The sequence below is a fragment of the Glycine soja genome, chromosome 18, assembly GCF_004193775.1.
Source record: "Glycine soja cultivar W05 chromosome 18, ASM419377v2, whole genome shotgun sequence".
NCBI lineage: Eukaryota > Viridiplantae > Streptophyta > Magnoliopsida > Fabales > Fabaceae > Glycine > Glycine soja.
The window spans coordinates 57253271-57279355 of record NC_041019.1 but is presented as its reverse complement, the minus strand read 5'-3'; the positions used below and the strand labels follow the sequence as shown (position 1 = coordinate 57279355).

At 34.1% G+C, this 26085-nt stretch overlaps 4 protein-coding genes across 5 annotated transcripts in view; 2 read left to right on the top strand and 2 right to left on the bottom strand.

The window, feature by feature from the left end:
- Positions 1-234: 234 nt before the first annotated feature.
- LOC114397538 (2-alkenal reductase (NADP(+)-dependent)) lies at positions 235-3864 on the bottom strand. Its single transcript, XM_028359617.1, has 5 exons — positions 3438-3864; positions 3182-3362; positions 1367-1533; positions 1107-1189; positions 235-922 (listed from the first exon to the last, which is right to left on the bottom strand). The coding sequence occupies exons 1-5, from the start codon at positions 3672-3674 to the stop codon at positions 544-546; spliced, it is 1047 nt and encodes a 348-aa protein (XP_028215418.1). The 5' UTR covers positions 3675-3864; the 3' UTR covers positions 235-543.
- A 1194-nt stretch (positions 3865-5058) lies between these two features.
- On the bottom strand, positions 5059-11884 carry LOC114396633 (T-complex protein 1 subunit zeta 1-like). The gene is made up of 15 exons (XM_028358720.1): positions 11626-11884; positions 11488-11551; positions 11226-11361; positions 10515-10666; positions 10318-10365; positions 10071-10163; positions 9505-9611; positions 8605-8719; positions 8377-8463; positions 7923-8127; positions 7661-7755; positions 6690-6758; positions 6484-6591; positions 6248-6366; positions 5059-5430 (listed from the first exon to the last, which is right to left on the bottom strand). The coding sequence occupies exons 1-15, from the start codon at positions 11757-11759 to the stop codon at positions 5355-5357; spliced, it is 1608 nt and encodes a 535-aa protein (XP_028214521.1). The 5' UTR covers positions 11760-11884; the 3' UTR covers positions 5059-5354.
- Positions 11885-18319: 6435 nt separating this feature from the next.
- LOC114394797 (probable carboxylesterase 17) lies at positions 18320-19636 on the top strand. The gene has a single exon (XM_028356470.1). The coding sequence runs from the start codon at positions 18342-18344 to the stop codon at positions 19362-19364; it is 1023 nt and encodes a 340-aa protein (XP_028212271.1). The 5' UTR covers positions 18320-18341; the 3' UTR covers positions 19365-19636.
- A 3175-nt stretch (positions 19637-22811) lies between these two features.
- Positions 22812-26085, top strand: part of LOC114396564 (protein SWEETIE) — a 45305-nt gene continuing 42031 nt past the window's right edge. Inside the window, exons 1-4 of one of the 2 annotated variants that reach the window (XM_028358617.1) lie at positions 22812-23118; positions 23630-23837; positions 25517-25623; positions 25831-26067. In XM_028358617.1, coding sequence (XP_028214418.1) covers positions 22948-23118; positions 23630-23837; positions 25517-25623; positions 25831-26067 — 723 coding nt within the window. In that variant the 5' untranslated portion in view covers positions 22812-22947. Of the gene's footprint in view, positions 23119-23629; positions 23838-25516; positions 25624-25830; positions 26072-26085 lie in introns of those variants that run through there. The other variant, XM_028358618.1, reaches the window with a different exon arrangement.

Genomic DNA, 26085 nt, shown 5'->3' with positions numbered 1-26085 from the left:
GGTGGTGACATAACGAGGACAGATTATTTGAACCAGCTGAATAGTCGGGTTCCAAAATGGCCAGCGAATTATCGTGGCTGCAACCACATTTAATCTTTCTATATCATGATCATCTGTTATGGTGAAGTTATCTAATTTCAACTGATCATGAAACTCATAGAAAATATTCCTTGAAATTGGTAGGTCTATACCTCTCATCTATTTCTTTCACAGTTTCAATCATTTTCTTTGTAATTCAACCAAACCAGATGCAAATTTAGCTTTGTCTCTTAAGTGAGGATTACAAACTGAGATCACATGAACGTATCTACTGTTGATTTTCTCATTTTACATATCTCATTATTTTAGAAGATCCAATATCCACCTAATGCAGCTACTTTATTTTCTACATAATTAAGGCATACTGAAAAGTTTACATTTTCTGCTCAAGGCAGAAGGTGAGAATAAGGCCTTGCCAGCTGACACAGTTCAAGAACATCCAAAAATTCTCAATTGAATATGTTTAAAACATATCAAGCTTCAGCTAACCAAATACTGAAAAAATCATTCATGGGCAACACGAATGACTTGCTTACCAACGTTCTTGCCATGGAAAAGTCCAACGAAAGCAGCTGGAGCACTTTCCAAGCCTTCATTCATGTCTTCAATATACACAATCTTTCCTTGCTTGTAGTAACTTGAAACATCTTCCAAAAAGCGCGGGTATAGGTGCAAGTAATCACTTTGCAAAAAACCCTGCATTTTGATGCGCTTTGTAATGAGGTTGAATAAATTGTATATCCCTATGGGCTTGGAAAGGCTTTGCTGAGATACCATCCCACAAACTGCAATTCTACCATGAATCCTCATGTTAAGGAGTGCAGCATCGAGCATATCCCCACCCACATTGTCAAAGTAGATGTCAATGCCTTGCGGGAAATATCTGTCATGTGAGCCACAGGATAAATGATATTTCCAGTTTTGATTGTGGAAGTCATGAAGGATAAGACTGAGAAGTACTAATATTTGGAACGTATTTTTCAAACAATTTTTTAAAAATCATTTTCCCTTTCCTTAGACAATAGATAACAATTCAAACTTATATTCTTTTCGAGCTTGTTACACACCTTTGTAGAGCTGCATTCAAGTCTAATTCTTCCTTGTAATTAAAAGCTTCATCGAACCCAAGCTTGTTCTTTAGAAGGTCAACCTAATATAACAGATTTAATGAGAAAATGAACAAAAATACTGGGTTCTAGTGTTTGTGTGTGCATCCATGGGTGTCTAAATGTCAATACTTCATCTTTGTATACATGAAGGAATAACTAATTCAAGCAGAGTTTTTTTTTGGGCAATTATTATACAATAAATAATTAGTTAAACTGACCTTTTCCTTTGACCCAGCACTTCCAACTACATAGCAGCCATGCAACTTAGCAAGTTGGCCTACAAGCTGACCTACGGCACCAGATGCTGCAGATACAAAAACATATTCTCCCTTGCTTGGGGTGCTGACCTCATAAAATCCTGCATAAGCAGTAAAACCTGGCATTCCTATAAAATTAAAAGGAAAAATGAAGGGTTAATTATTTATCAAACTGGAGCACCACTAGAAGAGTGGAAAATGATTTCACTTCCATACACAAGTCAGAAAAACGAAAAACACAAAGCCTGAATGGTAAAAGGATATCCAAGGTTTTAAGAACTAGGCCATAAAAAACATAATTGCATAAAAAAACAACTAAGGAACTCTGAAATTAGAAGGTTCGCTCTATGACAACCTCAGAATATGAAAATAATAACTACGCACAAAATAGTGCTATCCTATTTTATCAATGAGTGGCTAAAACGTTCAACCACTGAGTGAATAAATAGGTTGAAAGAAACTATCACCACTGTCAACAAATTGAAATCTGAAACTAGTAGCACTCTGTTAGAGGCCAATTAGTGGATCAAGGCGATGTTGGGCTTAATATATGGAAAGATTGCTCTGGGAGAAGAAGGAATAAGTTAGAAAGGGAACTTGCGCGGCATGCGGGCAGCATATTCTTTTCTGTTATAAATGCAAGAGCCTTTAGACAAAGAACACAAGTCAATTATCTAGATGAGGTGGAGTAAGGAGAGGGGAGGATCATTCTGGTTAGTTTTCCGATTGTAGCTGGCAGAGACGATTCTTTGAGGTTAGTGGGTAGAGACTTGCTTATTTCCTAAGTGTAATTGTTAGTGTTTCTGCACTTTTTCTATTCAGTAATAGTAATAGTAATACTATACAGAGTACAGAGTATAGACACACATTTTTCTTTGGTCTCTATGATACTCATAAGTCATAACTGATGACCACAGCAGATAATTCAATATTTCAAAGAAAAACATTATTAAGTTTAAAGGCAAACTAAACAACCATCGATCTAGAGAATCAAAAGAATCCAACAAAACTGATCGGTGTTTTTCTCAGGGTCACAACTTATTCTATGGAATTGATTTTATTTCTTCAATGTAGCTACGAAAGAGGATTCAGAAAATTATTCCTAATTAGAGAAAGAAACCAATACAAAGAGTAAGAAATTATACATCTAAAAACATAAAAAAGAAAACAAAATATGACCTCATGCGAATCGATCCTCTCATGTAAAATTTTAGCATGATTTTGTGGTGCAATTTTGCTTCCATCTCACTCTTTATAGACATTTACAAAATTTGATGAGATTGCACCTATATATTTGTTTATAAAGAGAGATTGTCACAAGTTTTTTTTCACATGAACCTAATAAATTATCATTAGAGGATCCATTCTTATGACCACATGAATCACAGCAAGAAGCACAAACACAGAAATATGAATATAACACCTCATATTGACAATCGGATACAGTAAACTTTTAAGAGAAACGCTAGTGACACTACTACCGATTGTAATTTATTGAAAATCACAAATTATGATAGGTCCCCTTCTCGTTTAGAAGGGGAACCCAACATAATTTGTGATTTTCAATAAATTTCAACTAATAGGAAAGGGAGAGTGTGGTCAGCATTCTTTTTCTTTTTTTTAGCAAAAAGGAGCAAGGGCCAGAGGAGGAAAAAAAGACACTTAGGAGGACCAGAGCATTCCTCAGCTTCTAAAATTATAAGATATAAACATACAAATTAAAAAATTAAAATAAAGAAACAGGCATATGTGCTGGATGCATATGATGCTCCATACCAAGAAGACCGACGTGGAAGGAGAGAGGAATGGCATCATCGGGGTGAATTTTTCGGAGCTGTTCAGTTCTTTGGATGAGGCTATATTCTTCCCAGCCAGTGAAGCCGGTAATGAAATCACCAGGCTTGTAATTTGGATTATCAGAGTGTATAACTTTAGACACACCAAATCCTTCAAGTGCCTACATCATCAAAATACACATGTGAGTATGAATGCATAGTGTATACTATTAAAAAAGACTTAGTTAGTTAGCTACCTGGGCTGGAAGAAAAGGAGGGATATAAGATCCGTGGAAATCACGCATGCGACCGCGCATGTATGGATCGCAAGAGAGATAAAGGTTCTTAACGAGAATAGCTGATGAGCCTTGTGGGGGAGGCTTGAGCGCAATATGTGAGTCGACCTTGAGTTCCATATCGGTTTCTTTAGGAACACCATCTATGTACCCTTTGAATAGAACCTGCTTGTTTTGCAGTAGTGCTTCTTCTGCCATGAGATCCAAATGCAACAAGTTCAAGTTGAAGTTGAAGTTGAAGTTCAACAATGAATGAAAAGAAACATGTAGTGCTACCACCTCGTGCGCTGCCTCTCTTCCTAGTTCCTTCTACCTAACACCCTCCACACGTGTGAGTTCACCTCACCAAATAGCAACTCGTGGAATGCAAAACAGACCTACACCCGTTTTTGGAGTAGTACATGGGATGTTTACAAATTGTGGTACATATATTTTTATTTAAAAGTCATCTTACTTTTGATTATTTATCTGCTAATTGATCATATACACTTTTCTATGAAATTTTTATTTCATACTTAAAAATTAATTTAAGATTTTACTTAAAAGAAAATAAAAAAAATACTACTTAATTAACCAATTTGACAAAATGAACAAGTTGAATAATTCATCCCCACCTCTGATGAGTTTAATTTTCATATATTTGTTATAAGATTTTTTACATTATTAATAAATTAAAAATTACTTTAAATATGGCATTGCTTTAAATATAGCATTGCTGTAATTATTTAAAAAGTCAATAACTTTAAGTTAAAACATACAAATGGTTCTTAACTCTTTTTTTTTTTTTAAATTGATCTCCTAATTTTTTAAAAATTCTAAAATAATCTCCTTACCTATCTATTTAATTAATAACACATTAATTCTTTAAAAAATTGTTAATTTTAGTTTTTGAAGACCTTTTTTAAACAATCTTTTTTTATTAAGTACAAGTGGTAAAACTTTATCCATTAAATTCATCTCTTTGAAAACTCACTAATGTACAGGCTTAAAAAGACATTAACAAATAACAAGGTAAAAATGATATGAAAAAATGAATTTCATGAGCAACCAAAAAACTGATTAATTAAAATAAATATAAGAATAAAAAAATATGCTTTAAGGAAATAATTTTTTTCACATACCACCGATGTAAGTAAACCCAAAACAAACATTTCTTGGTGTATTGTAAATTTTTAATATGTCCGAAAGTTGTATGATAGCAAAATACAGGTCAACACAGTAGTGCAGACTGTGCAGTGCACTTGGAATAAGTGCAGGAATAATTTTTCTTCTCTATTGTTACTTTTCAAAGTTGTGCCTACACTGCTACTATTTTCATGATTTTCATAAAATGAGTTCACGATTAAATATTAACACAACTTTTATACAACATCATTGCAGATAAGTCATTGCAGATAAGTCAGATTAGTTTTTCTCCATCAGGCACCCGACTCCGTCGAATACCATAAATGAAAATCTTCCCAGTTTAACTATTTTAATTCAATGCCATCAACGTTTCACACAAAATTACAAAGACGAAGCCCTCTAGGAACCTGGGGTTGCTCGTGTGTGCGTGAGTTTGAGAGAGAGAGAGAGATGTTGCTGGTTTAAAACAAGCAACTTTCCAAGGTAAAGCATTCTTTCAACTAATTTTCTACAAAATAAATTATGCTTACAAATTTCAAAAGGAGCCCAAAATTCAGTCATAGAACACTTATATGACAGTCATTGAGAGAGAATAAAATTAAAATGGGAAAAAACAAAACCCAGAAAAAATGTTCCATTAGAGCAGATTAAAAGAAGCGAGTCATAACAATCCCAACGAATGCTGCTGGCACCTTGAAATAGAGAAAGTTCATTGCACACCCTATTCAAAAGAGAAACTTCAAGAAAGAACACCTAAGTTGGCTTCCGCATGTTACGTCCAGCACGAATTACTTCATCCACCACCAGTAACTGAGACACGATAACAGGCCTGTATAGCATGAACAGATAAAAGACATAACTACATAATTGTAACCAAGCCAACTTAAATTGTTTTGGTGTGCAATGGAACCTTTTAAATGGTTACACATCCTAGAGTCTAGAGATGTGATTTTGGGTCCAATCAATTGTTAGCTTAGATGGTCCGAAGAGAGATGTCACCACCGTGCAAAATATATGCTCATTTCAATTTAGACTAGTGTTTTGGTTTGAAACTTTATTATACATAATGATTTTATTTTAATTTCATGTGATTTTTTTAACACATTCATGTGAACTTTTTAATGCATGGTTAAAATCACTAATTTTTTTTTTATCTTAACCCTCCAGTTCATTATGGGAAAGGTGACTAATTCGGAATTCGACCAAAAGGTAAGTAAAGTTTGACCAATAATTATTTCCACAAAAGATCAAATTCAGGTAATACCCAAACGATTCAACCATAACTTCAACACATTAACTATTTGTGCTCAATCACTTGGTTTAAGTCAGAAAAATAAATGAAATCCAAACCCACCATCATGAGCAGGTAAAGGATAAAAGCTTCAAGCTTATGGTAATCTTTGGAAGGGAGGAAAGAAAATAGAGTGGGGAAAAACAGATAAAAATGTATTTTCTTTTATGGGTTGGAGACGGTAGAAAGAAAAGAGAAAAATTGACTTCTAGAAATTCACATTTCTCTCCTTTCACTTTCCCTTTAATTTAAATTTAAAAACTCTTTCCTCCCTCACTTTCTAGTATTTATGTGATCCTAGTTTCAAAACCAAACAACAAATTGATGGTGTCAACTGTTCAAGATTCAACCATACCCTGAGTTTATGATTTGGCGCTTCACAGAGTAGTTGTCAAAAATACCCTCCATTGCAGGGTCTATAGGTTCTCCTGTGTTCAGGCTCAACCCCACAATATTTCCTTTGTCATGCTCTCCCTGAAACAGCATTCAGCAAGTACAATAATGCTAATCAGTCTTCTACTTTATGAGAATATCCATTAATTCACAATTAGGTGATAGAAGACAAGTGGAATAAATTCAAGGGAAGTATACCGTAAGGGCAATAATCACATCTTGAGTGTCAAGTCCAGAGTTTTCAGCAAGTGTCTTAGGCACCACAAGAAGCGCATCAGCAAAAGCCTCAACACCAAGTTGCGCACGCTGTTCAAGGTTATAAAAATCAGTATTAAAAATTGAAATATGTAAGTGACAATTAAAGAACAATAAAAACACGGAAAACCAGAGACACTCATATTTACCCCTTGAACTGTTTTCTTAACTTCGTTCATCAGATATTGTCTAGCAGCAACTTCAAATGCACCAGCACCCTGATCATGGGAAAGAAAATTCTCTTCAAGTCTATTACAATTAAAAAAAAAAGTTCAAACAAGAGTTCTGTATTGGAGGATATATGAATTATATTAAGTGCTATTATAAAGAGTTAGCTGTGACTGCTGTGCTATTGGTTATATCCAGCTTTCCTTGTAGTTGTACCGGTTTCTTTCCTACTATTAACTACTTTAAAAAAGTGGATTCAACTAGAAGCCCAAAATTATTCAATCAACTATGGGAACAAATCAAGTTACTGAACTAAACATGTATAAAAACTTCGTACCCCATTGTCCAGAGGCTCTTCGCTATGCGAAGGTATGGGGGAGGGATGTTGTACGCAGCCTTACCCTTGCATATGCAAAGAGGCTGTTTCCGGATTCGAACCCATGACCAACAAGTCACCAAGGCACAACTTTTTTTTTTTCTCCCAGTTAGATTCATTCATCAACACAAGCACACAAGAGAGTATAGAAATGCACATTATTGTAATAATGTGAAATAAAATATTCTGGCTCATTTTATATAACTCATTTAAGGACTTGCTGAAAGCATGTCAAATTCTACATTCATCTTTCCTTGATTTAAATCAGAACTCCAACAATTATCTACAAAATAGTGCAACTGCTAGGTCCAATTTGACTCAGTATTTTCTGAACCATCTAACAGCTAGGCCAACTTTATTAGAAACCAGAGTGGGTATTTTAATTTTTGTAGTAAGGCTAACCAAACCATGTGTGCATTTTAGGGAACATCTGAAAATTCATTTGACAGGAAATTATCACAAGAAAATGGAGTGAATCAATAGCATGGGCATGTACATTCCAAAAGAAGAGAAAAAAAGTAAAATACAAAATATCAAAGTATCAAAATAATTGATTGGCAAAGAAAAAGGTCTTACTAAAACAACAGATTCATCTTCAAGGGTATTCTTAACGGCCCTCAAACCATCACGTACAGCATCTTTAATTTGAGCTATTGTATGATCATTAGGACCTGCATCACCATGACAGCATTGCAAATCCTCTCATCTTATATTCATCAGTGGCAACAAAAAGACAGTTTTGTTCCAACATAAAGCAAACATCATGCAAAAATAATAAATAGTAGTACAGAAGGATCTGCTTAACAAACTCACAACAGGTGCAAGGAGCCAAGGTTACCTTTAATCAAGATTGTGCAGGAAAAAGGATTCTTAACATTTTCCACAAATGTATATTTCTCTTCACCAAGGACATGTTCATATACCAATCCTGCCCAACCCAGACATTCAGGAGTCAAATCATCTACAGAGTTTACCGCCTCCCCTCCACAGGCCAAAACCAATCTTTCCATGTTTCTCCTCTTTGCTCTCCGAAGGGCAATTATCTAAACAATGGGACAGAAAATCAGAAGGGAAACAGGCTAGGGATTGTGTAAACCGACGTCTGCTTAAGAGTTCACTTCATATTACATTAGCAATGGGCAATTTGTGCTATGGGATATTCAAACAGTTACATTATTTTCGGGTATATTTTTCAACCAAGACACTCTTTGGATGATGTTTGAAAGCCCCAATCAGGTTTGATAAACATTATTCTATAGAAGAAAACTTAAATATAATTGTATGTTACTTACTCCTTCCCTTGCAAGCAGGTCCAGAGATGGGGGATCAATTCCTTTTTGGTTGATGAGAACAAAATTGCTATCATTACCAGAACAAACCTGCAAACACACAAGTATGATTAAGGTATTTAGTCAAGAGCAGTGAAATAAAATTGTTCTTATTATGGCAACATAACACAGACCGGATTTTAGACCAGCGAAAAGTTAAAATCAATACATACAAGAGAAAATATTTCCTACCTTATTCTTCAGTTCAATGATTCTTTTGACTTTTTCATCAACCTGCCGTCTTTCAGCTGCAACCATAGCTTCTCTCTGTTCCGCACTTGAGTAGAAAAACCCTGAGTTTACTTCACTGAGGAGAAAATATGGACTTCATTAGTCTCACATACTACATACGATACAACCATCCAAGATAACTAATGAGTTCAGACAGGCCAGACATCATCTGACACTAAAAACCACAAAACATATACAGCATTGACTGAAGTAATATAATAAGTGTTGACCAAACAATGCTTATGTGGGTTGAAATTATTAAATTTATCACTATAAAGCCTGCATAGAGGAAATAAATGAAATAGAATCTCCTTGTAGTAGTACATTTAGGCTTGATTTGTTTTAGGTGAAAATCAATTTTTTTTAGAAAGAGTAAACAGAAAATTCAGATTAATAAAAAAGACATTCTAAGTGTTACAGTACCTAATTTTCTTATATATAGTATATATACTTGATTTGTTTCAGGTTAACTAAGCCTTCCTTAGAAAGACAGAGTAAACATAAACCTACACTAATGAGAACATTTCCTGTCATGTGAGCATACTCATTACTATACGACATCAACATATTGTGTCTGAAGTAAAGAAATACACAATCACCAAAATAGAGACCAGTTGAGAAAAGCTAGCAACATGTGGTATTGGTAATCACTAAAAACAATATATCTACAATTTATAGTTTTGTGATACTTGTATTTAACCAATTGAGAATATTTATACAATCCATACATTAATTTCAACAATGTCTACCATTCTATAACAAACTTGCTTCTGTTCATGCATTAAGGAACAACTATGATAGTGTTGGTGCATGTGTATACAACACAAATTGGAAGAAATTGACAAATATCAGCTTGATTACCTCTTCTCATACTCCAAAGATACATTACATGTCAAGATATAGCAATTCTCTGCACGTCGCTTCATGTCAGGGTGCCTAGAACCATGATCAAGGACAATACCCTCAACCTAGAAAAACACAGAGGGATGAACTCATTGGAGCAAGAACTGCATAGATAGGTAGACCCAGTACATAAGGTGCACTATAATAATGCAATTACAAGTGAAGTAAGACAATGGGGTTAAGTTATAGTTAAATATGGGTCGCTTATTTGCATTATTGTAGGATGATGAATACTGTCATTGCTACAGTGGCACAGATATTCTAACTTTGTCTAAAACTGTTACTATAATGAAAAAGGAGTTCCCTGGTAAACTAAGTTGATTCCTCATCACATCCCAACTTTTACTTGGGTATTATTAAGTTGAGAATTTGAATTTCCTACCAAAATATTGATGAAAAGACAACAACATATTAAAATCCTAGATCTATACAATACATGTAATATGAAATTCAGGAAAATTATCAAGATAATACAACTAACAAAGAGCGGGAAAAAAGTGGCTACAATCATTCATAAAATATACCAAGCGTGTGTCAATATCAAATTTGTGCCGCATGTGCATGATCTCCACCATAAACAGGTCAATTTCTTCCTCAGGTTTCCGAATGCATAAAACCTATCATAGAAAAACACAAACACCCAGCTGTAAAAGGTACAGGTCCAATAAAAAAACAAAATCTACTACTTCAAATGACCAAACAGCATGCAAACAAAAAATCAATATTTACAAAGGATTCGAAATAAATATCAACACTTCAATGTGTACTCACCGCATCAACAATTATATCTGTCAATTGATCTGCAAGTGATTCGTACAACTGCAAATGGTGAGGAAATATAAAAATAGTAAGAAAATAATGCATGTTGAAAAATTATGTTGACAAGTTATACATTGTTCATTTTATCCACAATATCAAAGTATGATAAAATGTCATCTACAACAAAGATAAAATAAAGTAAATTTTACCTTTGTCCTCACAGTAGTTCTTGCTACCATCTTGAGAATCTCTTTATCAGGCTCACCACCCATCACAACAGGAGTCTTAAACTTTTCAAGGAATTGCAGAGTTGCTCGCTTTGCAATATCAAAACCATCAACCAACACACGAGGATGCATACCTAGAATATACATATATCATCTTAACATTAGCCGAGGAGGAAATGACAGAAAAGTCATCAAAACAAAAAAATGCTAAACCTCCCACATTTTAGGGATATCTCTTTGCCCCAAACCTACTATAGAATAGGATTACATTAAACGCCTCTCTTTTAGTATGCAGCTCATGGTTGTTCCAATGGCATTGTTCAAGCTTTAAGAGCCTGCACTTCCCAATTCCCAGTTACACTCTTGTGTTATCTCATGTCTTTTGCATATGCAGTCTCTTCTTTTTTTTCAAATCTGTTTTAGACAATATTGTTTCATAACCTTACTTGCGTTCTTCCACTTCTCTAAATCTCTCCCTAATTAACTAAAAAAAATCACGACTTAATCACTAAAAGCAGTAAAAAATTAACAGTGATTCACAGTAATAAAACCATCAATAAAGTCGGATTAAGATAAATAGTCACACATTAGAGTTTACAGCTACAAACACAACGAGTACAAGTAACGCAATGCAAATAATAGCTTAATAGAGAAACAAATACAAACACCAACAGAGTGACAAAACTCATTAACCTTCATCAATGTAACGTTCCGATTGTTTCATAAGCTCGCCAATGAAGATGACAGTGGAAGTGGTGCCATCACCACTAGCGTCATCCTGCGCCACAGCCGTTCTAGCGATCATAATCGCCGTCGGGTTTTGGATTTGCTGAGAACACAACAAACAAAATAAACAACATTTCAACCTAACATTTTTTCTAGCGCTCGTACTCGTAGATCTCAATTAATATAACTAAAAAGGAGTAAAAAAAATTAAAAAAGAAAAGAAACTAACCATCTCTTTCAAGAGAGTGTTGCCATCTTTGGTAAGCTTGATATCACCGGCACCACCAACGAGCCTGATTCAAAGAGCGTGAGGGAAATGGAAAACATAAAAAAGAAGAAGAAAATGAAGAGAGAGAGAGAGAGAGACATTTTGATGGTTCCTTTGGGACCGAGGTTGGTTTTGAGGACATCTTGCAGACCCTTGGCGGCATTGATGTTCATGTGAAGTGCCGCCGATTTGTTCAGCACTTCGGCGTTAGGGTTCAGCACTCGCAGAGACATCTTCTACAGAAGCAAAAGCAGCGACGAAGTGCTTAGTTAGAACTTGAACGGAGCTAGTGAAAGAGAGAAAGTGGGGTTTTTTCTAGGGGTTTCAGTCGATGCAACTCTGAATGAAACGGCACCGGATGGATGCTGCTTTATGTTTATACACCGCGCCCAAATACGCATTGTCGTTTAGCGGATACTCCCTTTTTTTTTGTTTTGGACACTTTTCTGGGCCTATCCAAAACTTGATGTGTGTGCTCCGTTGAGAGTACAACATGAGTGGTATGGCCACAAAAATGTCTTTTTTTTTTGTGTGTGTGACCAAATAACAAAAAATGTCTTATTAGTTATTACTATTTAAGTCTTTTTCTATTGACAAATAAATAAATAAATTTAGGTCTAATTACTATTGACACAAGAAAGTATTCCTAAATTACTTTTTTTAATATTCATCGGTTAAATTTATTAACTATAATATTAATTAGGTTAATATTATTTTTTATTATTTTTAAAATTAGTATATGTTATATCAGCTTTATTAACTATATACCAGTTGAAATACAGATACTCTGTGTATGTACATAATTTTTTTTTATATTTTTTTCTCTTATTATATATTAAAACTCATTATTAATAAAAAAATGTGAAAATTAAAATATAGATAAATGTGAAGAGGTGTGAAAAGGATGTGGGAGATTGAATAGAAAAGAAATTAAGTTTATGTTTAGTAGAGAGGAATGAAAATATGAAGAATGAAAAGGAATAAAAATGGATGAAAGAGAGTAGCAAGTTAGGTCACATAATTAATTATATTGTTGATGGTGGTATGTGGAGAAGGATGAGCAGCAAAAGACTTAACAAAGGCTTGGTCACAGGTTCAATAGACTAGACACGAGTATCACAATGCCACAAAAAAAAAAAAAAAAAAACAATTTTGTCCAGGCATGAGACCCACGTCTTTTGTACCACTTTCACCCCTCTTTCATACATAATAAACACTCCACACACACTTTCACTTTTATTGTATTTCATTGTTATCCATTCTCACCCCTCTCAATTGCAATAAAACCAAACACACTGTAAAATAGAGTATTGTCTAATGAAAGAGTAATAAATTGTTTGTAACAATTAAAGGAAAGGTTTATTATACCAGTTAAAGAATAAACAAGTCTAACGAAAAGTGGAAACCAACAATGAGTATTGCATATATATATATATATATATGATATATTTATTATAGGTATAAATTACTCTTTATTATTGGCCGGTTAAGGAATTACAAGTGATTTTTTTATTAAAAATAACATTTAATGTTATCAATATATTTTTATCATGATTTTTAACGACAAAAAAAAACAAAAAAAGTTTTATTTATTGATGTTTACCGTATAAAAATTCAATTATCTTTATTTTCACCAGTCCGATTCATTTTTATTTTCCCAATGGAATTTTTGCCTATACTAGTTATGAATAGCTAGACGAACCAAATTTACTGTTAAATCCGCTCGTAGCACCATATTAAGAAACTTTATTCACTGGACTTGGTACACTTTATATTGCTTTCAGTGATATAATATAGTGCTTATGATTCATGAATCATGGTCATGTACTCATGTGTTCTGCTGTTCGTTGAGAAACTCATTGGACCTAAGTTTTTTTTTTTCTTTCTCATTTACAAAATGGAAATGGATTATTTAGGATTTTGGGCTATAGCATGTTTTTCATGACGTGTTGAAAAATATGGACCATCCAAATGGTTTAGCTGTAGCCTATAGTTTAAACTCATTCTAGACTCTAGTGGAACATATACTAATAGGACCGAACCAATCAGTATACCTTTGCCTTGATTGCTTTTCATGTTCAGATTATTGAACCAACGCAAGTTCTTGATCATTGACAATTTGACATAAAATGTAGATAGGTCTCTTTTAGTGTGGGCTATAGCATGTTTATAATGACTATTCAGCCTGCCTTCGTCTTCCCTTGAATTTCTTTATCCTGCAGCAACTTTAATGGTTGGTTCTTGTCCTAGATTATTAGTAAATTGATTGACCACTTTGAATATAGTTTTTCCTCTAACCACGTTTTTTTCATTAACAAAACTCAAACATGACGTGAGATCTTATTTAAGGGATACTAACCAAGTTCCATGCTGACCAATGTAATGTTGGTGAATTATTAGTTTATTCAGGTGCAAGTTTATTTCAATCCATGGTTTTAAAAAAATATATTTTAATCCATAAACCCATATTTTCATATATGAGGCACATGCTGCTTTGCCTATTCTGCAAATCTGTAGATGATTGTTGATTGTGTTGCCTTTTTAGTTCCGTAAGGCTTTCATGTGCACAGTGTTTGGGGCCTGCTACTAAGTCCTAACTAGAAGGAATAAATCTCTAGTTCATAATGTTGTGTTAATATGTGTGCTTAGTATAAAGGATCACTCACTTAACATAAGGGTATATATGTTTGGTTTAAGGAAATATTCTCTATTTTTATTAATTATTACAAAAAATGTATCGCGCCTTGTTTGAAAGATATATATGTACATGAAATGATGAAAACAATACTTTGTTGTTTGCACCATTTCCTGCATAAATCTCCAATTCCATCCCTAGCTAAAATGAATAGATATATACATCTAGAGCAGTTTGGTGAGGAATGACACTTTACCTTTTCACTGTCTCAGTGGTTTTATCTCTGCTCTGGCTACACACATGGATGGAGACGGTCAAAAAGGAGAAGAAAGAAAGGAAGGAATAATTAACCTAAAGAATAAAAAGATGAAAAGCCTTTGGCATGTCAATGGGTTTTGAAATTTGACAGGCCCATATGGATCTAAAGATGAGAAGAAGTGGATCATGAACCTCCACGACGTTAACTACTTGCATCAGATTTTGATTCTTGGAATAAAATCTTCCAAATGGGACCTAATAAATATTAAAAACCTTTCCAGACCAAGGTAAAATTAAAGCTCTAAGCACATTTAATTTGTTTTGGTCAAAAACTCATTTTATATTTTTCTAATTTCTTAATCAATTAATACTTTTGTTTAAAAGAAGCCTAAGTGCCTAACATTCCACATTGTATTTCGTGCGATTTGTGCAGGCGATGTTCCCACTGAAATACAACCACTCCAAAAACTAATGGCTATATTTATCTCCATGCTGTTCAAGTAATTAAAGATAAGCAGTATTTAGTTAATTAATTACTTTCGGTTAAGACGGCACCGTTAAAGAGTTGGTGGAATCCAACAACTAAATTTGATTAGGGATATTTTTTTTTCATGTGTGTTTTCGACCTGCTCTTTTATCCGGTCAGATGAAATTATTATATGACAAAATCTTAATAAAATTACATAATTAAAACTTCAAACCTAATCCTATATATTAATGTTGTTTTTTACAAAATTAGGTGAAAAGTTAATTGATGGTAATTGAAAAGTTAATTTATTAAATCATAAATATTCGATAAAACTAATAGGTGAAGTAACAGAAAAGTATAAAATAACAGAAAAATAATAAATCATGAGTTATTTAAAAAAGATAATTAAAAAATTGAATAAATATATTAAAAATAAAAATGAAATAAAAAAACTAAAAAATAGAAATTAGCATTTAAAAAAATTTATTTACCAAATAATCAAAACAAATTTTACAATTAATACAAAAAATTAAAAAATAATTAAAATATCTTTTACAACATAATCCAAATTACAATAATTTTACGTGCTTAATAATATTTATTAGGAATCCTGAGTGTTATGTTGTATCTATGAATAAACACATGCATATTAAAAGATATATGTATCATAGTGTGGCACGTTCCCAAAGTTTACATAGGTTTAATTCTTTTTGCAAAATGCTAGTTGACCTTAAATCGTGAAACATATATATGAAACTAAAATAAAGAAACAAAACTTTCGTACTTCCGCCCTAGTAATTAGCATGTGCATCATAAAAAATAGTAGCTAACCAGGACTGTTAGTTCTAAAAGGTCAACTTTAATTTGCAATGGAATCCAGGATGATTGTGCAACGATATGCAAACCTAAATATGAAGAACATGTATTTACCTTGTTTAGTACGTTGTTAGCTAAATATACAACTGTCATCGACATTTCAATTAAAGACCAAACATGTTTTTTTTTCCCCAATTAATGGATGTTCATGTTGGATAGCCAAACAATCACTTTGGGTGTGAACTAAAGCCAGGACCAACTTTACTTATTTTTAGGTCGAAAGCAAACTTTAAAGTAAGGGTTTTTAAAATGAATAAGGATCTCGTTAATCAGTGTTTTAGGACATTGATTAAAAAACTACAAAAATCTTTGTCGTAAATATCATAGGTATGTGTAAAAAAATTATAAATTATATAATTTTACGCATTTCAATAAAAATATTATTTGTTTTAACTTCTTAATCAATATTCTCAGAAATTAACATATTTGTTGATTAATAAAAATAAAAGAAAAATTAGAAACTTTACAAAGAAAAATCTAAGTGATTTTTCTTCTAATAAAATTCTAAGTTCATTCATAAGCAAAGACACACCTTGGATATCATTGGGCTAAACCAACTAATGGTAAAAATTGTATAATAATAATAAATAACTTTTTTTCTGAAGGGCTTAAAACAAGAATTTGAACTACCTTTGCTTGCTTTTGCTCGCTGTGAGAGTTACATATCTCATTGCTTAACAAATCAATTGAATTTAGAAAATGACAAGCTGAAATGAAAAGCACAATATAAATGATAATCCAAAAAGTTATATGGTCCAAACTTGAAATATATATATATATATATATATATATATATATATATATATATATATCTTGTTTCTGCGGCCATGTTTACAGGCAAATCTAAAATGGTTTTTATTTTTATTTTTTACATTTTCACCTGTGACTAATAACAAAGTATACCCTTATATCTTGTCATAAGAATGGTGCCAAAAGCAAGATGTTTGGTAGTTAATGTTTTTGCTTTTGCATAAAAATAACCAACACTTTTGTAGAAAAACCAAAGCAGTTAACTAAATATTACTGTATTAGATGGTAACTTTTTGTAATTGTTTGACCAAAAAAACAAGATAATTGTTTATAAACTAAAAATGTATGTGCGCATTATTAGAATAAGACTTATTTGTAGAGAGATGTATGAAGTTGTTTTGTTTCTTTCAATTTTGAAAGAAATAAAGAATTGAAAGCGAAATTAGAATAATAAGATCAATGCGAATAGAGGGCATATTTGTAGAGAGATATGGGATATTTAAAGAATAAAGTTAACTTTCCATTTGCATGTGCTTGGAATTAGAAGAATATCCTTTATTTTCTTTATTACTTTGGTAGTCTTTCTGTCTGGTCCATTCCCATATGTTTAGTAGCTTCTAACCCAAAACCATCAGTTTGCTGGAATTATAAAGAAAAGGAAACAAGTCAAACACTACAAGATGGCAGCAGCATCGAACCTATATTGCACTTAAATGGTCAATTCTTCGAAATTAATTAAAGCAGGAAATTATATCTAAATTGCGAACTTGGTCAAGATGAGTTGACGTTGGATTATTTATTTGAGGATTAACCTTGATCAATTAATTAGAATAATTATTTGAATTATTAATATATTAGCAGAATTACATGTTTTACCAGACCATATCAATTATAGTTACAAAATTCTTCCATTTTTTTTACAACCAGGACAACAAAGTTTGAATCAAGACCACATGCAAACTACTTCAATCTCCCACCACTAGGCTGGGTTTACAAAAACTCTTTCATATTAACTTGATTTTAAAGAAAGTTTTGTAATAATAATATAAAATGTGACTAATTAATTGCATACTTACACAAACGCGTGTACAAGTACTAGTACCATGTACCATGTACCGTGTATCCGTAACTATGATATCAACAAGACCATCTCTTATTTGTGGATTGTAACAATGTAGCCAACCATTAGTAGTGAATAGGAGATTAATAGAGACACAAAAATGCATGATACTATTGCACAAGGATAAAGCAGCTAGCCCAGAAGAATTGTGGCTTATGACAGATGTCCTAGTTCACTTCACTTTATGGATTGGGTATCAAAATCTCAAACAGATAAGCCTTGTCTACATCCTTGAGTGCAGAAAAATAAAAGTCACAGAATTTAAATGTCATAACAGCGTGCAAGTTGCAACTCTTGATTGTTAGAAAAGTAACGCATGAAGTGCTAGCTGCATTTACCTCCATCATCAGATAAGAATAATGTTTCTCCTGAAAACTCCCCTTATTTTGATCAGATTCTCCGTGTTCGATTTCACACTAGCTAGATTTCCAGTGTGCCTTAAGCAAGAAAGAGTTAATTTCACATTGGAAAAATCCTAAAGAGACAAAAATATTAAGACTTTCCAACTTCACACGGGAATCTTCATAATAGCACATGGTTATGAGAATGAAGCTTCTTCTCAACCTTTTTTCCAACTTGAAGCCTTCTCATTGGCCCAACCCCTTTGTCTTTTTATTCTCTAATCTTCTATAAAAGGAGCAAACCAGAACACCACTATGGCATCATCACACAGTTAAGTAATTTTCACTCTTCAATATCTTTACAATATGGCTGCCATTTCACTCAGGCATAACCCTCAAGTAAACAACACTAACCAGCAACGTGAAATCATCGCTGAAGAAATCCAAGGACTCATAAGAGTCCACAGAGATGGACGTGTAGAAAGGCCACCGATTGTGCCTAGTGTCTCCTGCACAGTGCCATCAGAACGTGGTGTCACTGCCAAAGATGTTATGATCAACAAAGAGACCAACTTGTGGGCACGTGTTTATATGCCAATAAGTTGCCACCACTCAAAGCTTCTTCTTCCTTTGCTTGTTTACTTCCACGGTGGTGGATTCTGCGTTGGTTCTGCTGCTTGGAGCTGTTACCACGAGTTCTTGACCAACCTTGCTTCCAAAGCAAACTGTGTCATTCTCTCTGTGGATTACCACTTAGCCCCTGAGAACCGTCTTCCAATGGCATATGATGATGGTTCCAATGCTCTCATGTGGGTGAAAAGAGAAGCACTGAATGGCTTTAGTGTCCAAAAGTGGTGGCTGAGTCATTGCAACATGTCTTCCCTTTTCCTAGCTGGTGATAGTGCAGGTGCCAACATAGCCTACAATGTGGCCACACGCATGGGATCAACATCAAACACACCATTATCTCTTAAGGGTGTTATATTGATCCAACCTTTCTTTGGAGGAGAAGATATAACTTTCTCTGAGAAACATTCCCTTCAGCCACCCAATTCAGCACTCACTTTATCCGTTTCTGACACTTATTGGCGCTTGGCACTCCCTCTTGGGGCCACACTTGACCACCCTTATTGCAACCCTCTTGCACATGGCACGGTCAAGTTGAGAGATTTGAGGCTTCCATCCACTATGGTGTGTGTTTCAGAAATGGATATACTTAGAGATAGGAACTTGGAGTTCTCAAACGCTTTGGCCAAAGCAGGGAAAAGGGTTGAAACAGTTGTTTACAAAGGCGTTGGCCATGCATTCCAAGTGCTGCATAATTATCAGCTTTCCCATTCCCGAACCCAAGAAATGATGTCTCATGTCAGCAACTTTCTTAACAAATGACTCCTGTGTTTGATGTGTGTTGTTTTCTGTTCGGAATATCTGTTTACAATTTGATAGTGTTGTAGCACAAGATGACTAGGTAGAGTGGTAGTTTTAGACTTTAGTATCTATAGTTTCAATCCGTCACGTACAGAAGATTTAGAAGAGTTTGAGAAATATTTGTAACACTCAAATCTGGGATTGATAGGCATTTATGTAACTGCTGTTTCTGGTGATCACAACACTGGTTCCTGTAACAGAAAATCAACTTCATCTCATAATACAAAAAAATGTTAGCCTTTTTAGTTTTTTTTTTTTACCTTATTGATATGAAGTATTCATTAGCTTTGCGGATAACTAATCTTTATCGGAAAACTTCACATAACATCTTTGATGGAGTTCTTTCCTCTTAATCACGTTTTTTCTATGCATGACTCTTTTTTTTTTTTCTTTTTTTAAAACAGTAATACAGCCTCAATCCCCAATCCCCTTTTTCCTTTCATCAGTAAACATTTAAGAAATAAGTTCTGGTATTGTTATTCCTTTTTGTACCATATTCTGTTACTGCTGTACCTAGAGTTAAGATCATAATAGTCTCGCTGAAAGCTACTTTCACGTGCAGGTTTCCATTTAATTGGAAAAGAATGCAGTAACAGAAATGAAAGGGAAACAAGCAGAGAGTACTACATGCATGAATATATAAAAGGGGTGGTCCGTGTTGATGAGTATCTTTATTCTATCTTTAGACATTGTCTTTGACCAACCTTATTCTAGTGTGAGTCCTGTAGGTATCCCTTCTGAACTGGGGCTCTTCAGAAAGGAATACGAGTCAGAGAACTTCTTGAAAGGGTATGATACTTTATTTTACAAGGAAGACGTAATTGTCCCATGAGGACCACTGTGGGAGCATTATGGACGTCATGGTTGTTGGCACCTTTGAGTTAAAAAAAAAAAAAAAAAACTCTTCTTCCAAAATTTTAATGTAATTGTATTTGTTGAAATTCAAACTCGAGATTTAATTATAAAATCTATTCGGCAATCATTTTTTCTATAACCAGAATTTATTTAGCACTTTTATTTCACATTCAATTAAATTTTTCCTATTAGGTTGACTCATTTTTAGATAAAATATACATTTGATTTCATGCCCATGGAGATTGAAACCCAAACCTCCAATAATATGTTATAGTACATTATTGCTAAATGTCCTGTTGAAAATAAATCTGTAACCCAAGTGATTGTATAATCAATTCTGGTTTTTATTAAGTTATCATTGTCATATTTCACCATTTGATTAAATAGCCCATTTGATAATATCTTTGATTAAAATTTAAAATTTATAACTTGTTATTGTAATAGAGATTAGGCAAAATTACACTTTTGGTCTCCAGTTTTACTCCAATTTCGCATTTGGTCTCTCGATAATTTAATTCACAAATTTGGTCTCCATTTTTATAAATTCTGCAATTTTAGTCTTAGACGGCCCAATCGAACGTTGACGGTTAACTTCAGACGTTGACTGCCACGTGTCAACGTTTGAGAGACACATTGAAACTACTTGCGTTTTTGCGTTTTACCTATCTATGGTAAAAAGAAAAATACATTAAAAAACCCTAAAACCAATTTATTTCCAAATCCCTAACCCTAAAACCAAATTAGAATTCAAAGGGTATCCAATTCCATTTCGCTTGTCGGGGAAAATCATGAAAACCCAACTTGCAAAAAGGGGACCACCTAAAGCAAACTTTTATGAGTAACCTCAAAATCAAGGTAGAAGCAGTGCACAGTGTTGTTGTCCATGATAGTCATTCTAACCCCATACCTACTGTCACCGGCACACACCACAACCACCTTCACCAATTCCGCTCGCAACCCTAACCCTTATACCCACCAACAGCTATGAACACAAGAACAACAATGAACACAAAACAAAGTCACGAAGGTTGCAAAAACCATGAACGGTTGAAGTTCAAATGAGAATGTGCGTGGGAGAAAAGCTTAGGTTTGAAACAAAGAAACTCAAATCTGAAAAAAAATGTTTAGATTTGAACAAAAAAATTAGATCTTACGCATGTTGGTTGCGTTGTTGCTTCATCTGGCAGCTAAGGATGTGTTGTAGCTCTTCATGGTTGCGCTCATCGTTGTTAACAAAGAAGCTGAGAGAGAGGTGCCGATGGTGATGGAGAGAGAGGGGACGATGGAGTAGATTGTGGTTTGGATTTTTTTCGGGGAACCTGTGGCGGAGGCGATGGTGGTGGAGGAGGGAGGAGGGAGGAGGGAGGTGGCAGTGGTGATGGAGAGAGAGGGGATGATAGAGTAGATTTCTGGTTTGGAGAGGAGGGAGGTGGCGGTGGTGATGAAGGGAGAGGGGATGATGGAGTAGACTGTAGTTTGGATTTTTAGGGTTTTTTAGTGTAAATATTTTTTACCACATATGGGTAAAATGCAAAAACGCAAGCAGTTTTCAATGTGTCTCTCAGACATTGACACGTGGCAATCAACGTTTGAGGTTAACGGTCAACGTTAGATCGGGCCGTCTAGGACCAAAATTGCAGGAATTTATAAAAATGGGGACCAAATTTGTAAATTAAATTATCGGAGGATCAAATGCGAAATTGGAGTAAAATTGAGGAACAAAAAGTACAATTTTGCCTAGAGATTATGATAATGAGAACCAAGTTTTTTTTTAAATTTTAATCTAAATTGTTTTTGATCATAGGATTATTATAAATAGAACATCAATAATCCATATAGATTAATATATATGTGATAGTATTTATTGAATAAATATTAATAAATCTCATTTATTAATTTACATATATAAATGAGTCACGTATAAATGTGATAATTGAACTCAATCAATTGAAATTTTCTAATGATCAAATTTATCATGAATTGTCAATAGAAAATTCTCAAGAGGTTTAATAGTTTTCTTTGACATGACATTGTCATGGTAATCAACAGGTTCTTAATCGGTTTGAAAAATTGTTAAATACAAGTTGAACTTGGTGAATTATTATCTCTAATTTCAAATTGCTAAATGGTTAGAAACCAAGAATAACAAGAAACAATATTTTAAAATGGCTTAAAAAGATAGATAAGATAGTTGTTTTGATTTTATCACATATCTAAGATAGAGAGATTATATAACTTTGTCTTGTTTGGTTGGAAGATAAATAATGCACAAAGTGTCAAATTCCATGACCAACAGTGTATGCTTAAATATCCTTTAAAATCAATTATGACATTCAAAATCATGATGTGTTGGTAAAAAATAAAAAATAACCAAGAATTGTTTTCATTATGACTTAGAAAAAAACAACTGAGGGTGCTTTAAAATTGAAATAATGATTGATAATATAAAAATAAGAAATATTTTTAAGATATAATGAAATACAAATTATTTTTATGTAATTTATTTAATTTTTCCGCTCTATTTTTATTTTCTTTTTCAGCTTCCAAAGTGAAGGAAAAAATTATTGCACATTTACACTTCGCACAAACCATTTTGCCGGATCCAGGCTCAAGTCCCTGAACGATCATCAAATCAAACCATTTTCGCGATACACTCTGCAGTGCAGCGAAGAAGAGAAGTTGGATTCACATGGCGAAGAATTACACGGCGGCTGCTGCAGCGGCGCCGCTGTCACGGAGCGGCGTGCTGGTTGCGCAACTCGAATCCATAGTGGCATCCGCCGTTCATAAATCTCCGGAGCCACTCCTCTGCTTCGATCTCCTCTCCGATCTCATCTCCGCAATCGACGAGGACACCAAGGTCTCTCTCTCTCTCTCTCAACCTTCCATCACATTGCATTGGATCATTTTTTCTTCTTTGCTCGTTCGTTTTGCCACATTATTTCGTTCGTTCGAGATTTGATTTGGAATGCTGCTGGTTTACTTGTGCTCCTTTCCTTGTTTGGATTCGTTCACGAATCTTTCTGTCTAGTATATTAAGTTTGAGATCCAGAATAATATACATTTGCTTGCGTCAGTTCGGATAAACCGTTGTTGCTTTGTTCTTCTAACATCATGCTGTGATGAGCTAACTAAGCTATAGTTTGAAATTCAATGCATGCTGAATAGAGCACTGAAGATTTGAATTAGTAAACTAAGACTAAGATAAGGCTCTTATTGCCTCTTCAGAATGGGCTCTTGTTTATAAAGTGGAGCTCCTTAATTATCAGAAGGTTCACTGTCATTCTTTTGATTTTGGGCAGTTTTATTCTAACTTGAAACTCTTTCAGCGGTAATTCTCAATATCTGATGTTATAGAATATGGTTTTCAGGAGAATATTTTGTTGTGGCAAAGGAGATGCGAGGATGCTTTATATTCCCTACTTGTTTTTGGTGCACGACGGCCTGTGCGTCACTTGGCATCGGTAGCGATGGCAAAGGTCATATGCAAGGGAGACACAATATCAATCTACTCTAGAGCAAGCAGCCTTCAGGGATTTCTTTCTGATGGGAAGAGGAGTGAACCTCTGAAAATTGCTGGTTTGTCTAGATTAAAGATTTCTTGAGAGGTTTTAGATGGATATTGAATTGTCGCAATGCTTGTGATTGATTCTTCTGAGTTCTAACAGATGTAGAAGATTCTTATACGAAGGCTAATGATTTTGTCTCTATTATTATGATATTTTCTTCTCCCTGATTCCATATGAACTTATTATCACATATAAAACTTGTGTAGTTAATTGTTGTGTCCTTTGAAGCAGTCATGGGCACAAACATCAAAGAGAAGCTATAAACATATAACAAGTTTTGGGGAAAATACACACCCTTAAGGATGCAAACATTCCACTTCAATTACACAAACGAAAGGGCTGTATAAATTCTACATTGCCTCAAAATTTATTTTTGCCATTTTTTACTGCAAACCAAGATCAATGACGGATGAGGGAAGGCCAAAATTCTGCCATATAAACATGCCATTGCAGTCTATATGCCGCCTTAGCGGGCCTCCCGTCACAAATTGTCTATGGTGGAGGGGTTGAAAAATGCCATGATAGTGTTATGGTGGCACTATAAAAGTTATTTAACAATGTTGCTGCAACCTTTATGATAAGTTAACAAACCTTCTAGAATCGGATCTAAAGTACAACGATACATAGTGTTTCCCACAAACCCCAAAATGGTTGTTCCAAAGGAAACTAGCCTCCTAACATTGCAAACATAAGCAGCCTTTTCTTAGAGAAGATATGAAAATAGCATCAGAGAGAAGCCATAAATACAAGCATATTTGAAAGCAAATATTGGCTCGAGGAGACACTCATGACTCAACCCACCACACTGCCATAAAGTTTTGTCCAATTTTTTATTTTTGATAAAATAAGAAATTCATTTAGATGAAAAAAAGAATGAACCTCCTTGTTGTTACAAGAAGCTTTAAAACATGATAAACTGTTGAAAATAAAATAGGAAGAATAAAATTATTGGGAAGATGAGACATTTCCAAATATAGAAAGAATATGGAGCACAAGGAAGAAGAATGTTTGCATGTACTCATCTTTTTCCATACCCCTAACTAGGTCTTAGGATTTCTTTTTAAGTAAATAATAAAAAAACAATGAATATGCAATGTAGCAAGTCTGTTTGCAAAATAAAAAAGGAAACTCCTTATTTTTATTCTGGATTTATGCTTGATCTTCTCAATCTGGATTGTAACCAGGGAGAACTACTCTAAATATGTATTCTTTTTAGCCAAAAACAATATTATTGAGATACTGGAAGAAGTACAAGCAAGAAGGATGATAAGTGTCATCCCTAGAGCAAACAATATTTAAACCTGTTTCTACTAAGTCACAAGGCCAGAACCTTACAATTGGCCCAAGTAAAAAGAGAGCTTTTTGTGTCTAATTCCTGAAATGAACATACCAGAGTGCTTCAAAACAAGGCATTAAAAAAAGCCCATCGCAAAGCATGTCTAATGGTAAGGAATTTATGGACTGAACCAAATCTCTTAGCATAAGTGGCTATCACTTTTATTTTGTAGGTGTTTTTTTTATTGCTTTTGGAATCACATGACTCTTACACATCATAGTTGTGTTAAGTTTCATATTGCATTTTTTTCTGGAGTGAATTGGTTTTCTCCTTGTTGCTTGCATTTAATTAATGAGATCTGTCACTTTTCATTTGTTTTTACTTCACTAATTTGTCTGAACACAATTTTATAGGTGCTGCACAATGCTTGGGAGAATTGTATAAACACTTTGGCAGAAGAATCACTTCAGGTTTACCTGAAACAACAAGCATAGCAACTAAACTTATGAAATCCAATGAGGTATTTCCTTACAACTTTGCATACCTATTCTAAAAAAACAAAAAATAAGGTAGTTCAATGTTTCATTTTTTTTTTCTGGGAGGGTCTATAAACTGGCAAAGTGCCTTTATTTCTGCATCATATGTCAATTCTCACTTAACAAAGGCACCTAATCTATTATAATTAGCTGTACTCCCTTTTAATGAATTTGCTATGTTTCAAACATAGGAGTTTGTACGACAAGAAGCATTATATATGCTTCGGAATGCCTTGGAAGGCTCTGGTGGTAGTGCTGCTTCAACAGCATATTCAGAGGCATTCCGTCTCATAATGAGATCTGCCACGGGGGATAAGTCGTTTGCTGTGAGAATAGCTGCTGCAAGATGTTTGAAGGCATTTGCTAGCATTGGAGGTCCAGGCTTAGGTGTGGCCGAACTCGACAATTCAGCCTCTTACTGTGTCAAGGCAGGTATTTTTGTCTCA

Excerpts from the sequence above, each read along its gene's own strand:
- LOC114396633 (XM_028358720.1), bottom strand. The coding sequence starts at position 11,759 with ATGTCTCTGCGAGTGCTGAACCCTAACGCCGAAGTGCTGAACAAATCG. Across the intron at positions 9,612-10,070 it reads TTGATATTGACACACGCTTG|GTTGAGGGTATTGTCCTTGA; the intron begins GTATATTTTATG and ends GTGTTTTTCTAG. Across the intron at positions 7,756-7,922 it reads CTGCACAATCTTGATTAAAG|GTCCTAATGATCATACAATA; the intron begins GTAACCTTGGCT and ends ATGGTGATGCAG.
- LOC114394797 (XM_028356470.1), top strand. The coding sequence starts at position 18,342 with ATGGCTGCCATTTCACTCAGGCATAACCCTCAAGTAAACAACACTAAC.
- LOC114397538 (XM_028359617.1), bottom strand. The coding sequence starts at position 3,674 with ATGGCAGAAGAAGCACTACTGCAAAACAAGCAGGTTCTATTCAAAGGG. Across the intron at positions 3,363-3,437 it reads CTCCTTTTCTTCCAGCCCAG|GCACTTGAAGGATTTGGTGT; the intron begins GTAGCTAACTAA and ends TTGATGATGTAG. Across the intron at positions 1,190-1,366 it reads GTGCTGGGTCAAAGGAAAAG|GTTGACCTTCTAAAGAACAA; the intron begins GTCAGTTTAACT and ends CTGTTATATTAG.